General features: G+C 42.2%; 2 protein-coding genes across 5 annotated transcripts in view; one reads left to right on the forward strand and one right to left on the reverse strand.

Annotated features, from left to right (window-relative positions):
• The window catches only part of arhgef12b (Rho guanine nucleotide exchange factor (GEF) 12b), a 69,363-nt gene extending 62,373 nt beyond the window's left edge, over positions 1-6,990 (reverse strand). For all 4 annotated transcript variants that reach the window (XM_080435383.1, XM_080435381.1, XM_080435382.1 and 1 more), the window contains exon 1: positions 6,525-6,990. In XM_080435383.1, coding sequence (XP_080291509.1) covers positions 6,525-6,556 — 32 coding nt within the window. In that variant the 5' untranslated portion in view covers positions 6,557-6,990. The remainder of the gene's footprint in view (positions 1-6,524) is intronic.
• rabep1 (rabaptin, RAB GTPase binding effector protein 1) overlaps positions 1-17,152 on the forward strand; it is a 332,504-nt gene that overhangs the window by 184,034 nt on the left and 131,318 nt on the right. The window lies entirely within an intron of this gene.

Here is a 17,152-nt window from a genome sequence, read left to right on the forward strand (position 1 = left end):
TCAATGCATGGAGTGAGCAGGTCTGACAGGGGGGAGTTTCCACGGTAGGACGTAACGCGTGGAAGGAACACGTTATTCCAACCAGTTCCTTTCCCCTCCATCCCGGCTGACCAGGGGGAGGCAGTATAGAGACCAGGATTAGTGCATGTTTTTTGTGAGGGTACCTACCCTAGGCCGGGGAAACGGAGAGAACATGCAAACTCCACACAGTAAGGCCCTTTCGCCAACCCCACCTAGGGTATGGGCACTGATGACGTGGAGGAGAGAACACGGCCCCAGCGCCCACAGCGTCCCCGGCGGGAATCGAACCCAGGACCTTCTAGCTGTGAGGTGACAGCGCTAACGACTGCGCCACCGTGCCCTGCGGTCTTCAATCTTTGGCTAAAAAAAAGTCAAGTCAATGGTGATGATCCCTAGCCAGTTGGGAACTAGTGTAGTAACCACACTAGCAACTGCTTGTTATATCCTAGCAACCACTATACCTTAGCAACCACTTGTTACACCCAAGCAACCGCCTGTTCCATCCTAGCAACAGCATCAGCACCAGAACAGAAAAACAATAAATGACAGTCATATTGTACCAGCTCTCGGCAAGCTAAACCCCTTGAAAAGTACTGTCATGACTCTTACTAAACATTACCAAAAATATACAACTCAATAGTTAAATTAAGGTGCCTTTCACATGTAAAGCTCACTAGTAGATTTATTCATGCACTGTTGGGCACAAACAATCCAACATCTAACTAGGCTAAACATAAACCAAAATAACTTACAACTGTAGGCTTCTAATAAAAACTGCAGTTTTAAATAACATATTCAACTCCTTTGAACACTGTTTAAGAGACATAGCGAATGTCATTCTAATTAATCTATCTAATAATCAACATCGCCGTTCAGAGTATGGGAAGGCATTGTGGAAGGCATTGTGGACTCCCCATTGGCTTAAAGGACAGCCAATGAGGAAAAACTAACAAGAAAGTGATGACTAAGCGCAGCGATTGAATCAAGCTGGTAAAAAAGCAATAAGCGATAAGAGAAAAACTTTCCTACGAGTCCTTCCTACGATCAGTAAGGTTATATGAAGTCTGGGGAATGAGCAATGTGATGTCTGAAGACTGGTATTGGGGCAAGCCGTGATATTGGTGAAAATTATTATGCATGAGAAGAACCATGAAGTTAATATTGTCGATGAGGAGAAAGGCGAAATCAAGACCTTCCGTCTGACCTTTGAAAGACAGCCACCAACAAGCTAACTTGCAAATTGAATAATTTGTATAATGAATAAACAATGTTTCCGACCAACATTTCGCTGCATGTACTGTACCTGTATGGTAATGGTCAAGGGGCTTTAAAGGGCAAGACCACTTTGGTAGAGGTTTGGGTTGTGTATTTACCTTGCCATGATGTAACTCCAAAGGTGGGCAAGAAATCAAAAATAATTGCTCCATTGATTAGAAATTGATAAGTCAAAATATGCTCCTCATTGAATTACATTGTACTTACCGTACAGCTCTCAAAGTCACTCTTTTAGCACATAAACAAACGCAAACAAAGTTGATTCAGACAATATAGAACATCACAAAACCCAGTACTGTTTTGTTTTTTTTATGAAAATGTCAACTTATAACACCATTTCCAATGTGACGACCCAGTTGGAAAGGGCCCAGTGCCAGCAGCGATGTTCCATGCACTGTGCCGTCACATTGACACAACAAAATCTCGCAAATGTGTTGTGAGAAACCCTGTTGGCTTGCACAACGGAAATCTGTTCTCGTGGACTCCTCTGACGTCTTGTAGTGAAATACAGTGCCTGTGAACAGCACTCAATGATATCCCAAGATGAATGTCAGATGGCCGTGAATTTTGTTCCCCCAAATGCTGTGTTGCAGCCTTGCAGGCAGTCTTCAATTTTGACCTCTGCAACCGAAAGGGACAAGTGCTTCTTAGACAGCAACAGCCTGCCTTTGACAGGGACAGTAAAGTAGACAACTAGCCACTCATACTCATAAAGCCCATGTTGTACACTATGCAGATGTGCAAGCAGCCCTGGGTTAAAGGCCATGTTGTTAACCCATGCTGGAGAAAATACATTTCAGAGGAATATGGCTCATTCCATTTTCTTAAATGAATACTTCACCCAAAAGATTACGTATTTTCTATCAATTACTCACTCACCCTGTGAAGCCTTGAATACGTGGAGAGATGTCTTTATTGTTGTTTTGGAGTTTATATTATTCTTTTATATAGTTTTGCATTGGTCTCCTACCACAGCAAATATCTAATTATTGGCTCAGGAATGCAACAAAAACTCAATAATAATTAATGTATTCAAGGCTTCATGGGGTGAGTAATTGTTATACAATAAGTATTTTTTTGGGTGACATATTCCCAGGGGCATTGATTTTCTTTTCTTTTCTTTTCTTGAGGGAAGGGCATCAAAATGACCAGGAGCTGAATTTGTACAGTAAGTACTAAATTCAGTTCCTGACTGTCTTTATACTATAATAACTTTACTAAAAAACACAATTTGCTTCAAAGTGCTCCGAGAGCTCAATCTCGAGATATTTACAACGTCGGTTGAAAAAAAAGGCAAGCTTGTTTTGTGCATGTTATGTACAGTAAGATAGACTGGATATGTCGGGCTATGACCCTTTCCTCTCATAAACATGTCAAGCCTGCAGTGCCAACGTCAGTATTACCAACAAACACAAGATTAAGAGATGCTGCTACACCCATGCCACATGCCATGTATAAATAAGCATAGAGCTAAACTTTGACTTTGTGCTGTGACCCTGGCCAAAAAACAAGACATCTAATAATAATGGCATTGCCTCCCTGTCCAATCTTAAACCAATGATATAGCGGTAAGTGATAGAAGGTACTATGTTTGCAGTATATGAATGAAGTCAGATCACAACATGGTGTTCAGTGGTGAAGCCACACTATGAATATGCATACAGATAGATCAGATAGATGGTTGTCACGATAACAAATTTTGACGATTAATTGTCACTCAAATAATTGTGATTTAATTGCGTGTTTGGCATTGAACATAGGAACATATGAAGCCTTTTAGGCTTCGTGATCAAAGATTGCACAGGGCAGATAATAACTGAAATATACATTATATAATAAGACATTATTGACATATTTAATCATTTTTATACATGTAAAATAGCAGAAGTAGCTGATCTACAAGCTTACAAAGCGTCACAAAAGTGACGAGTTGTAAGCTTGTAGATCAGCTATTTCTGCTACTTTTAATATTAGAAAATGTGTGAACATTTTTCAACATGGAAGCGATTATCACGATTGTGCAAAAAAAATTGCGATCATCTCAAATAGTTGCGATTAGATGATGATGTAATAATTGTGACAGGCCTAGCAGTAAGTGATAGAAGGTACAATGTTTGCAGTACATGAATGAAGTCAGATCACAATATGGTGTTCAGTGGTGAAACCATGAATATTCATACAGATAAGATTAGATAGATGTTCAACTATGCCCCAAGTTTCACTTTTACTTCCCCGGGCATTCCAGCCTCTTGTGGCTGGAGAGGTGCTTCTGTTTTGTGATGTCATGCATGTACTGCAGCAGCTTGAGTTGTGTTTGGTCTACTGTTGAGGAGCTGTTACAGACGGCTTGGCCTACGTGGTATAAACAATAGCAACTCATATAGCAACTCACCGATTTATCGTGACTGAAGTCACTGTTCATTTTGATAATAATATACTCAGATTGCTATTCTTTTCAGTTTTAGTCAGAAAAATATTGGGTTTCCTGTTCGCTCAAAAGGCCAAGTGTGTACAATTTGTCCACAACCACTTTCTGGGTATTGATGTTACAAATTCATGCTGCAAAGGCATTTCGTTGCTGTAATATTCTCTCCATAATTTTCCCCCTTGACGTTTATATGCTATCACTGGTGCCTGTAGTTTTAGCCAAACACTGCATAGCTGGGAGTTTGAATGGAACATTCAACAGAAGAAAAATATGGATGGTGCTTTTGACTTAACAAGTTGTCTTCAATGGAGGCAGAACTAAAGCCATGGTCATTGACAAAAAACATTACAGAGAAGCACAGCAACATGAAGAGGCCTGCAGCTCTACAGAGACATAGGAGCTTAATCCGGTGACAGTATCTTTATAAGGACTGAGGGTCAAGAAATCAAATGACTTTGTTTGACTTTCTGAGGCAGCCATGTGTGCTGGTATTTTTCTGTTTCCTCAGAGGACTCTCCAAAGTGCCAGAGAGTAAAAATACACAGATGACTTCAGCAGGATGGAATCAGAAAAGGCTGAAAATAATGTATTTTCCATTCTACAGTGTTTAGCCAAGTATCGTTCTTACAATAAATGTAAGACTGCCAAATATTTTTATGTGGGTACAAGTGGATTACTCAGACAAAATACTGTCAAAGCCAGGTACTGTACGTGTTACCCAGAACTACTTCAGGACTTTTCCCCCCTTTCAGCAATGTGACCAACTAAGCAAAATGGGTGTAATAACAAAATCTGTTATCGATCAATAATATTTTTATGTTTTTAATAAAAAAGGGTGATGGGTTCAAACTTAAAAGCTACTGACAGTGGTATAAAGTAACTAGTACATTTACTCAAGTACTGTACTTTTACTCCACTACATCTCAGAGGAAAATATTGTACTTTTACTCCACTACAATTATTTGAAAACTTCAGTTACTAGTTACTTTGCAGATGTAAATTATTACATTATAAAACATACATTAACCACTTTAGCCCTATTTTATACAAAGGCTATTTGAAAATAGCCGATCTACAAGCTCACAACGCGTCGCAGCTTGTAGATCTGCTATTTTCAAAAAATGTAGTACTTTTACTTTTGGTACTTTAAGTATATTTTGATACCAATACTTTTGTACTTTTACTCAAGTCAATTTTTATTTCTGGACTTTCACTTGTAACAGAGTACTTCTACATTGCCGTATTGATACTTTTACTTATGTAAAACATTTGAATACTTTTCCCACCACTGGCTACTGATCAGATCACATAACAGCAGCATCTCTACTGTAATCACTATGCCAGCCTGAATCCTAGTCCTGATGCAAGGCAAGTAACCGATAGCTACATCTCCATGTCAGCGTAGGCATATTAGATGCTACACCTGTCATCGTCCTCCTAATGTAACACAGGCACAGAGAGTTGATGATAAAGCACATGTTGTGAATAATTTATCCATCCTCTGGACTCTCTGGCTTTCAATGTGAATCTTCCCTCCTCAAACATAGGCTACACCTGTGATTTCCAACATTATTCTGCATTCATCAGTGCTACTGGCTATGTACGTTTATGTATGTCATCTTAGTAGCTCACCAATGTTTATTTACAATACAATCTATAAGAAATGGCCTCTTGAGGATTTTGACCCATACTTGACACACACACACACACACACACACACACACACACACACACACACACACACACACACACACACACACACACACACACACACACACACACACACACACACACACACACACACACACACACACACACACACACACACACACACACACACACACACACACACACACACACACACACACACAAAATGTTTTACTTAAGTAAAAAGTCAGGAATTCAATTTACTTGAGTAAAAGTACAAAAGTATTAGTATCAAAATGTACTTAAAGTACCAAAAGTAGAAAGTACTCATTATGCAGAATGTCCCATTTCACAAGTTTTCAAATGTTTAAAAATCTTTTGAAAATAGCAGTTCTACAAGCTCACAATGCTGAGCTTTGTGAGCTTGTAATGGCCGAAGTGGGTAATGTAGGTTTTGTAATAATGATCAAAATCTATAAAGCAACTAAACTTTAAAATAATTGTAGTGGAGTAAAAGTACAATATTTGCCTCTTTCCACCACTGCTAATAATATATATATATATATATATATATATATATATATATATATATATATATTCCACCTCAGACTTACCATTGCAAATGCACAAGTCACCCCCCCCCCCCCCAATATCATTAGTCACAATTAGGGAACATTAGCATTCATTCAAGGAAAACACACAAGTACACTAATGACTCTGACTCTGCCCCCTGCTGGCTCAGACTGGTAAACCTAATCACAATGGAGCCCCCACCCACCCACCAGCCTGCTTCCTCCAGAGAGGAAACCTTTTCCCACAGTAGTAAACTACAACATAACCTCTTAACGTTTACAAACAACATTAAAGAGCCAGGTTATTACCAAACTTTACATGTGTTAACGTGAAACAACAGACACGTCTCTGTCCATCGACTATTAGGCTATAATAATAATAATATATTAGTACGTGCGGTGGACCACCAAAGCATGTCGAACTTTCTCATAAGTTTGGAAAACTTGGGTGGATGTGGAGGGGGGGGGGGAATGATAAGAATCAGGAGCAAAACCAGGAATCCACTGTAGTTTAGCAGCATGAAAGCCCGTATTAAGGAGTCCGAACTGAAGCAAAAAGAGCTTTAAAAGAGCTATTTTACCTGTCCGTGAGTGTAGACTGTGTGCCACTCATTGGGGTTCCCTTTGGTTTCGTCAGGCTTCACCCAAAAGCAGCATTTTACCCCCACAACGCCGTCCAGCTCTCCTATCTGTGAAGATAGTGAACCTCTTGTATCAATTCTGTCCAAAATCGGTCTCTTTGATGCGTCGTTCTGGTGACTTAATAAACGTGGTGGTTACTAATGTATCCAGTAGCTCTCTTGCACGGTTCGAACCCCGTCGTTGCAGCTGTGTGATGCGATAAAAAAGAATCGTCCTGCTGACAGAGAGCAGAGGTGACCGTACATAACACTCTCCTCACACAACACAACACAACAGGCAGAGCTGATGTTTTACCCGGCGAGTAGCCTAAATATTAATAATATAAATGCTGCTAAATCCAAAACAAAGTCCACTTTTCCCCGAGAGAAACACCAGACACCAAATGTTCGCCTTTGCCTGGATAGCCTCTGTCTGTCTGTCCGTCTGTCTGTCTGTCTGCACCCGTATTTCCAGTGGTGGAAAAAGTACTCAATTTTTTTTACTTGAGTAAAAGTACTGCAATGTAGAAATACTCCATTACAAGTAAAAGTCCGGTATTAAAAAAAATACGTAAGTATTATGGTGTCAAAATATAGTTAAGTACTAAAAGTTAAAGTACTCATATGCAGAATGACCCATACGTTTTCAAATGTATACAAATATTTTGAAAATAGCATTTTTCCCCCCGGCTATTTTCAAATAGCCAAAGTTTTAATAGGGCTGCATGAAGTGGTTAATGTATGTATAATTCTAATCTACAACAAAGTAAGTAGTAACTACAATACTGCAATGTAGAAATACTAAGAAGTCCGGAATTCAACATTTACTTGAGCAAAAGTACGAAAGTATTGATATCAAAATGCACTTAAAGTATCAAAAGTAGAAAGTAGCCTACTCATTTTGCAGAATGTGACATGTCCCATTTCACAAGTTTTCAAATGTACAAAAACCTTTTGAAAATAGCAGATCTACAAGCTCACAATGCATCACAGATTTCAAATGGCCTAAATGTATGTGGCTGAAGTGGTTAATGTAGCCTATTGTAATAATAATTAAAACCTACAAAGTAACTAAAGTTTTCAAATGATAGTAGAGTGCAATATTTGCCTCTGAGATAAGATGTATAGTAGAAGTACTAAAAATCGGAAATGCAGTAAAATAATAATTCCTCAAAATTACTTATGTACAATTTTGAGGTATTTTTTACTTAATACTAGTATCTCCAATTTTCAGTACTTTTACTTTACTTCTCCATAAGTACAGTACTTGTACTTAGTTACTTTACACCACTGCAGGGACATAATAACCCTCCAGTCGACTGACTACTAAACTACTGGAATGAAATGGACTTTCACGTTGCTGCACTGCACGCGTTTCAGTCCAATTACTTGGGTAGTTTTGCACGAATCGCTGTTTGGTTGCAAGTTAGCGCCCCGGCAGGAGCTGCTACATGGGTTTCTTTATTTTTCCTTTGGAAATAATAATGATGGTAGCATTATTATTCCCGTTTCCCGTTAGTCTGCTGCCCAGCCTGCCCTTGATGCCAGGAAGAATCCCGTCAACTTCCCAACATCTTTAAAAAAAACTGTTTTTGAATTCCCACTTTGCTGATTTTGAAACATTAACGCAGTGTCCCACGATACTTCCTTTTAGACGATTGTTGCTTGCTTTGCACAGCCTTGAGTGGACAAGCAGTGTTCAGTCAGCAAATATAGCGGAGCAAATATAAGACTTCCGGTGGACGATCTCTTCAGAATAAGAGTACCCTCTAGAGTAAAAAGAAACCATTGAAAACCATTGAAAAACGGTTCATTTGCACATTAAAACTATAAATTAAGCATTTAAACGAAGCTATATATCACATATTATGTTTCTGTGTAACAAAAACGGATTTAAAACATTAATTATTTATCTAAATTGATAGATGCTGTTCAAAGGAGTGCATAGCCTATACAAATTGGACACTGGACAGGAGACGGTGCTTAGTGCCGGAACTTCTGAGGTACGCACGCGTTCGGGGAGACCCCCTCTACACAGCCACACTCTCCGCTAAGCGGCACTAAGGTGTAAAAAAAAGTGGCGGGCCGTCCAGTGAGGTCAAGGGTCAGAAAAGGGCCCTTTTCAGTGCATAGCCTATACAAATTGGACACTGGACAGGAGACGGTGCTTAGTGCCGGAACTTCTGAGGTACGCACGCGTTCGGGGAGACCCCCTCTACACAGCCACACTCTCCGCTAAGCGGCACTAAGGTGTAAAAAAAAGTGGCGGGCCGTCCAGTGAGGTCAAGGGTCAGAAAAGGGCCCTTTTCAGTGCATAGCCTATACAAATTGGACACTGGACAGGAGACGGTGCTTAGTGCCGGAACTTCTGAGGTACGCACGCGTTCGGGGAGACCCCCTCTACACAGCCACACTCTCCGCTAAGCGGCACTAAGGTGTAAAAAAAAAGTGGCGGGCCGTCCAGTGAGGTCAAGGGTCAGAAAAGGGCCCTTTTCAGTGCATAGCCTATACAAATTGGACACTGGACAGGAGACGGTGCTTAGTGCCGGAACTTCTGAGGTACGCACGCGTTCGGGGAGACCCCCTCTACACAGCCACACTCTCCGCTAAGCGGCACTAAGGTGTAAAAAAAAGTGGCGGGCCGTCCAGTGAGGTCAAGGGTCAGAAAAGGGCCCTTTTCAGTGCATAGCCTATACAAATTGGACACTGGACAGGAGACGGTGCTTAGTGCCGGAACTTCTGAGGTACGCACGCGTTCGGGGAGACCCCCTCTACACAGCCACACTCTCCGCTAAGCGGCACTAAGGTGTAAAAAAAAGTGGCGGGCCGTCCAGTGAGGTCAAGGGTCAGAAAAGGGCCCTTTTCAGTGCATAGCCTATACAAATTGGACACTGGACAGGAGACGGTGCTTAGTGCCGGAACTTCTGAGGTACGCACGCGTTCGGGGAGACCCCCTCTACACAGCCACACTCTCCGCTAAGCGGCACTAAGGTGTAAAAAAAAAGTGGCGGGCCGTCCAGTGAGGTCAAGGGTCAGAAAAGGGCCCTTTTCAGTGCATAGCCTATACAAATTGGACACTGGACAGGAGACGGTGCTTAGTGCCGGAACTTCTGAGGTACGCACGCGTTCGGGGAGACCCCCTCTACACAGCCACACTCTCCGCTAAGCGGCACTAAGGTGTAAAAAAAAAGTGGCGGGCCGTCCAGTGAGGTCAAGGGTCAGAAAAGGGCCCTTTTCAGTGCATAGCCTATACAAATTGGACACTGGACAGGAGACGGTGCTTAGTGCCGGAACTTCTGAGGTACGCACGCGTTCGGGGAGACCCCCTCTACACAGCCACACTCTCCGCTAAGCGGCACTAAGGTGTAAAAAAAAGTGGCGGGCCGTCCAGTGAGGTCAAGGGTCAGAAAAGGGCCCTTTTCAGTGCATAGCCTATACAAATTGGACACTGGACAGGAGACGGTGCTTAGTGCCGGAACTTCTGAGGTACGCACGCGTTCGGGGAGACCCCCTCTACACAGCCACACTCTCCGCTAAGCGGCACTAAGGTGTAAAAAAAAGTGGCGGGCCGTCCAGTGAGGTCAAGGGTCAGAAAAGGGCCCTTTTCAGTGCATAGCCTATACAAATTGGACACTGGACAGGAGACGGTGCTTAGTGCCGGAACTTCTGAGGTACGCACGCGTTCGGGGAGACCCCCTCTACACAGCCACACTCTCCGCTAAGCGGCACTAAGGTGTAAAAAAAAGTGGCGGGCCGTCCAGTGAGGTCAAGGGTCAGAAAAGGGCCCTTTTCAGTGCATAGCCTATACAAATTGGACACTGGACAGGAGACGGTGCTTAGTGCCGGAACTTCTGAGGTACGCACGCGTTCGGGGAGACCCCCTCTACACAGCCACACTCTCCGCTAAGCGGCACTAAGGTGTAAAAAAAAGTGCCGGGCCGTCCAGTGAGGTCAAGGGTCAGAAAAGGGCCCTTTTCAGTGCATAGCCTATACAAATTGGACACTGGACAGGAGACGGTGCTTAGTGCCGGAACTTCTGAGGTACGCACGCGTTCGGGGAGACCCCCTCTACACAGCCACACTCTCCGCTAAGCGGCACTAAGGTGTAAAAAAAAGTGGCGGGCCGTCCAGTGAGGTCAAGGGTCAGAAAAGGGCCCTTTTCAGTGCATAGCCTATACAAATTGGACACTGGACAGGAGACGGTGCTTAGTGCCGGAACTTCTGAGGTACGCACGCGTTCGGGGAGACCCCCTCTACACAGCCACACTCTCCGCTAAGCGGCACTAAGGTGTAAAAAAAAGTGGCGGGCCGTCCAGTGAGGTCAAGGGTCAGAAAAGGGCCCTTTTCAGTGCATAGCCTATACAAATTGGACACTGGACAGGAGACGGTGCTTAGTGCCGGAACTTCTGAGGTACGCACGCGTTCGGGGAGACCCCCTCTACACAGCCACACTCTCCGCTAAGCGGCACTAAGGTGTAAAAAAAAGTGGCGGGCCGTCCAGTGAGGTCAAGGGTCAGAAAAGGGCCCTTTTCAGTGCATAGCCTATACAAATTGGACACTGGACAGGAGACGGTGCTTAGTGCCGGAACTTCTGAGGTACGCACGCGTTCGGGGAGACCCCCTCTACACAGCCACACTCTCCGCTAAGCGGCACTAAGGTGTAAAAAAAAGTGGCGGGCCGTCCAGTGAGGTCAAGGGTCAGAAAAGGGCCCTTTTCAGTGCATAGCCTATACAAATTGGACACTGGACAGGAGACTGTGCTTAGTGCCGGAACTTCTGAGGTACGCACGCGTTCGGGGAGACCCCCTCTACACAGCCACACTCTCCGCTAAGCGGCACTAAGGTGTAAAAAAAAGTGGCGGGCCGTCCAGTGAGGTCAAGGGTCAGAAAAGGGCCCTTTTCAGACAATAGTGTATACAAGTGGCCATACCCTAACCCAATAGTGTATACAAGTGGCCACACAACCCCACACCATAAAAGAATACAGACAGGCTTTGAAAGTTTAAAAAAAGACCTTTTAATTACTCTTTACTAATAAAACAGTGTACAATTTATCTATAAATAAAATATATATAAATATATATTGCCAATTGTCTTAAGGTGGACTGAGAGGCTACTTTAGTAGTTTAGTAGTCACAGATTTGATCAATTTACTATATGTGTGTGTGTTAATAACAGCAAACATTATTCAAACACAATCATCATGCAAAACTGTAAAAATGTGGAAGTTCTAGGAAGTGCAAACCACACTCAAAAGTATAAAATGGTACTGCGTGCAACGTACCTAAGTGCAAAGATCACTCAAATGTATAATAAACGGGTACAACATGCAATGTACCAACGTGCAAACATCACTCAAATGTATAAAAAAGTATAACATGCAATATACTGAAGTGCAAACATCACTCAAAAGTGCAACACAGCAAACTTAAAGTGCAAACATTGTACACACACACACACACAAATTGATCAATAGATAGATGTACGTATATAAAGCAGAACCAGCTCAGTCCAAACATTGCATAGTCCTGTGCTCTAATGTTTGTTTTTAGATGATCACAGTAAGCACAAAGACAAAAGAAAAAAAGAAGAAAACATTTGATTAAATCAAAACCTAAAGGAAAAAAAGGAAGACCAAAATGACGTTCCCTCCTGGTGTCTTGGGAACATGTCAGTTCTGGTCCCTCGCATCCTCCATTTGTGACGTTCTCCTACAACAGACACAACAGAGCCTTTTAGGTAGTTTGTCCAAGATACAGTAAATCACAGTACATGCTTTAACTTTGTACTCAGATAAATATCTTTTTGCCTGACAACTCATGCATAACACAATCTCGCTTTTCACGGTGGCTTTTGAAAGTGTTGAGGCTCACATCAAACAGAACAGCTTTGGAAAACAAACAAGTGAAAATACCACAGCTGCTGCCGTCAGTTTGTTCTATGAAATTGGGACAACTGTGATAACACTCATATCTAAATGTAATACCCATACCTCTACCATACAATGCAAAGTACTGTAATGCTAAGTACCTTTGCAGTGGAAAAAATGCCTTAACCAGGTCTTGCTCATGCACACGTAGTGAATCCATTATCACAACATCTAATACTATAACATCACCATTCACTGTCTTTTTGGTGAAATCTACCGCGATGGCTCCCCAATGGGACTTATTTGCGTTGACGGGCAATATCACCAACTCGTAGTTCCACCAATTGCGTGATGCTCGTGGTACATCTGGGAGGACACTGATGTCATCACACCAAAAACTCTGTAACTGTTGGCTTACAAAAGTGTTGGGACAAATAAATGCATTTTTTTTTCTTTCAACACTCGAAAGCAAGAGCTTATGGCTCCCTGATCATCTCCTGAAGCACCTGCTAATTTATTCTGGATTTGATTATGGCTCGTTAATCAGTGGAGACAAAGACATTCCATTCCATTCAGAAGGGCCTTCTTCCACACACACACACACACACACACACACACATACACACACACACACACACACACACACACACACACACACACACACACACACACACACACACACACACACACACACACACACTTATACACTGCTCAAAGAAATGTTTTCATGAACTGTACAGTACATACTGCTAACAAAAACTGCTCAAAGGAATTAAGGGATCAAAGTGTTCCCTTTATTTTTTTGAGCAGTGTAGGCCTATATATATATATATATATATATATATATATATATATATATATATATATATATATATATATATATATATATATATATATACATACACACACTTGAAATATATTAGTCATCTTTTGTTTTAAGAAACATATATATGTGCCCTAATTACTAATACCACATCACTAAGTAATGTTTTTCTTTATAATTTAACATTTTTACTTTGAAATGTAGTGACATTTAGTGAAAATGACCATTTCCATTTTAATGTGCTTAATTTTTTACACACACACGCACGCACACACGCGCACACACACACACACACACACACACACACACACACACACACACACACACACACACACACACACACACACACACACACACACACATATATATATATATATATTATTTACTCTTTACCCAATGCTGCAAAGTTTGCCTAAAAAAAACCCTTACTTTACAACCTTCTAATCAGCTGTGACCTGCTCAAATCCCCTGCTCATTATAATCACAGACACGATACCGGCAGCATAATTAGAAATAACAGATTTTTTGTATATACATTTCAACAAAACATTTTAACATACTGTACAACAAGATCATTGATGCACTAACCTAACAATCAAATATTCACAACCTCTGTAGAAAATATAGGTTTAGTGTGTGGACTACAGTGGCTGGATTCAGACAAAACTGTTTTTTAACAACTGTAGTTGTTGCATTGACACACACACACACACACACACACACACACACACACACACACACACACACACACACACACACACACACACACACACACACACATATACATATACATATACATATACATATACATATACATATACGTATACGTATATATATATATATACATATATATTATATTCAATGGTATTTGGGCTTTGTGCTCTAAAGAAATTGAGGGGAAAAAACACCATGCCATGACAAACACACACACACACACACACACACACACACACACACACACACACACACACACACACACACACACACACACACACACACACACACACACACACACACACACACACACACACACTGTATTGTATTGTTAAATATGTTTATAAACCCCCCACATGTTACACCTGTACAAGCTACTATTATTATTTATAGAAAGGGGATTGCCATCTTTGGCATTCCAATTTAAATCTGAAACCTGTTTACAGTCTAATCACAGTGGTTAAACATGGGTGTATGGAAAATGTGCTAAGTGCCCATTGAATGTGGATCAAAGGCCAATTTCAATAACGACCTGTTAGGGCGTAGGCTAATTCTTATAAATACATCCATCAATGCAGTGGTGGAAAAAGTACTAAAATGTTTTACTTAAGTAAAAGTATCAATACTGCAATGTAGAAATACTCTGCAAAAGTAAAAGTCCTGAATTCTAAATGTAATTAAGTAAAAGTACTGGTATCAAAATGTAATTAAATATACAAATATTTGCTTGTAGATCGGCTATTTTCAAATTGCCAAAGTTTAAATAGGGCTGAAGTGGTCTTGTATAAATATAAAAATCTTTTGCTTGTAGATCGGCTATTTTCAAATTTCCAAAGTTTAAATAGGGCTGAAGTGGTCTTGTAATTATAATCAAAAATATACAAAGTAACAAGTAACTAGTATAATATCTGCCTCTGAAATGTAGTGGAGTAGTACTTAGTTACTTTCCACCACTGTATACGTGTATTTTTCAAAATGCATAGTACAGTAATTGATTACATGTACTTAGTTACTTTCCACCACTGTATAAATGTCTTTTTCGAAATGCATGTATGTCTTTCATAAAACATTAAATGCGATGCTCTTACTTTGAAGGCAACCGGAAACCTTATATTTGCTAGCTCAGAAACCGGATGTGTTATATTTGCTACCGGAACGGAGCTGAGTGGACATGTAAAAAGGAAATGCTTCCTCCCCCCCCCCCTACTGGACCAAAAGATCTGTGTTCCGTGAGCAGAAATAACGGAGCAGAAATAAGACTTCCGGTTGACGATCTCTTCAGAATAAGAGTACCCTCTAGAGTAAAAAGAAACCATTGAAAACCATTGAAAAACGGTTCATTTGCACATTAAAACTATAAATTAAGCATTTAAACGAAGCTATATAACACATATTATGTTTCTGTGTAACAAAAACGGATTTAAAACATTAATAATTTATCTAAATGGATATATGCTGTTCAAAGGAGTGCATAGCCTATACAAATTGGACACTGGACAGGAGACGGTGCTTAGTGCCGGAACTTCTGAGGTACGCACGCGTTCGGGGAGACCCCCTCTACACCGCCACACTCTCCGCTAAGCGGCACTAAGGTGTAGAAAAAAGTGGCGGGCCGTCCAGTGAGGTCAGGGGTCAGAAAAGGGCCGTTTTCAGTGCATAGATGGGTTTCCGCGCGACGTCATCACAGAGCAGAGTGCGCGATCTGCGCATGCGCGGGGGAGAACGAACCGGAAGCGCCATTCACTCTCTCGTTATTTTCGGGATTTAGATAGGCATAATGCTGCTATTATAGGCATAATAGGCATAATGCTGCTATTATATACAAACAGATCCAACTTTCGACAAATCATTTTTATTGAGTAAAGAAGATATTACAAACTGCATCATTTAATCTACTTTCATTAAACCTGGTGAAGACCATTTATTTTCTGAATGTACAGTGGCCAGAGATGCTGCGGGTAATAGCGCCCTCTACAGGCTCATCCCGCCACTGCGCGCGCATCATCCTCTATGTTTACAAACAGGAAACCCATCTATAGCCTATACAAATTGGACACTGGACAGGAGACGGTGCTTAGTGCCGGAACTTCTGAGGTACGCACGCGTTCGGGAAGACCCCCTCTACACCGCCACACTCTCCGCTAAGCGGCACTAAGGTGTAGAAAAAAGTGGCGGGCCGTCCAGTGAGGTCAGGGGTCAGAAAAGGGCCGTTTTCAGTGCATAGCCTATACAAATTGGACACTGGACAGGAGACGGTGCTTAGTGCCGGAACGTCTGAGGTACGCACGCGTTCGGGGAGACCCCCTCTACACCGCCACACTCTCCGCTAAGCGGCACTAAGGTGTAGAAAAAAGTGGCGGGCCGTCCAGTGAGGTCAGGGGTCAGAAAAGGGCCGTTTTCAGTGCATAGCCTATACAAATTGGACACTGGACAGGAGACGGTGCTTAGTGCCGGAACTTCTGAGGTACGCACGCGTTCGGGGAGACCCCCTCTACACCGCCACACTCTCCGCTAAGCGGCACTAAGGTGTAGAAAAAAGTGGCGGGCCGTCCAGTGAGGTCAGGGGTCAGAAAAGGGCCGTTTTCAGTGCATAGCCTATACAAATTGGACACTGGACAGGAGACGGTGCTTAGTGCCGGAACGTCTGAGGTACGCACGCGTTCGGGGAGACCCCCTCTACACCGCCACACTCTCCGCTAAGCGGCACTAAGGTGTAGAAAAAAGTGGCGGGCCGTCCAGTGAGGTCAGGGGTCAGAAAAGGGCCGTTTTCAGTGCATAGCCTATACAAATTGGACACTGGACAGGAGACGGTGCTTAGTGCCGGAACGTCTGAGGTACGCACGCGTTCGGGGAGACCCCCTCTACACCGCCACACTCTCCGCTAAGCGGCACTAAGGTGTAGAAAAAAGTGGCGGGCCGTCCAGTGAGGTCAGGGGTCAGAAAAGGGCCGTTTTCAGTGCATAGCCTATACAAATTGGACACTGGACAGGAGACGGTGCTTAGTGCATGTCTCAACATAACAACAACATAATGTTAGCCGCATAGCATAATTGGCGAAGTCATATCTTTAAGGTTTTCAGGAAAGGAGTAATAAACAATCACTTTCTGCCTAAGTCATCTAGGTGACTACAGGAGAGACAGCGAAATCCGCCACCGACTCGACTCAGGTTGTGACTGAAGTCG

The sequence above is a fragment of the Gymnoscopelus braueri genome (genome assembly GCF_963280865.1).
Source record: "Gymnoscopelus braueri genome assembly, chromosome: 8".
NCBI classification, from domain to species: Eukaryota; Metazoa; Chordata; class Actinopteri; order Myctophiformes; family Myctophidae; genus Gymnoscopelus; species Gymnoscopelus braueri.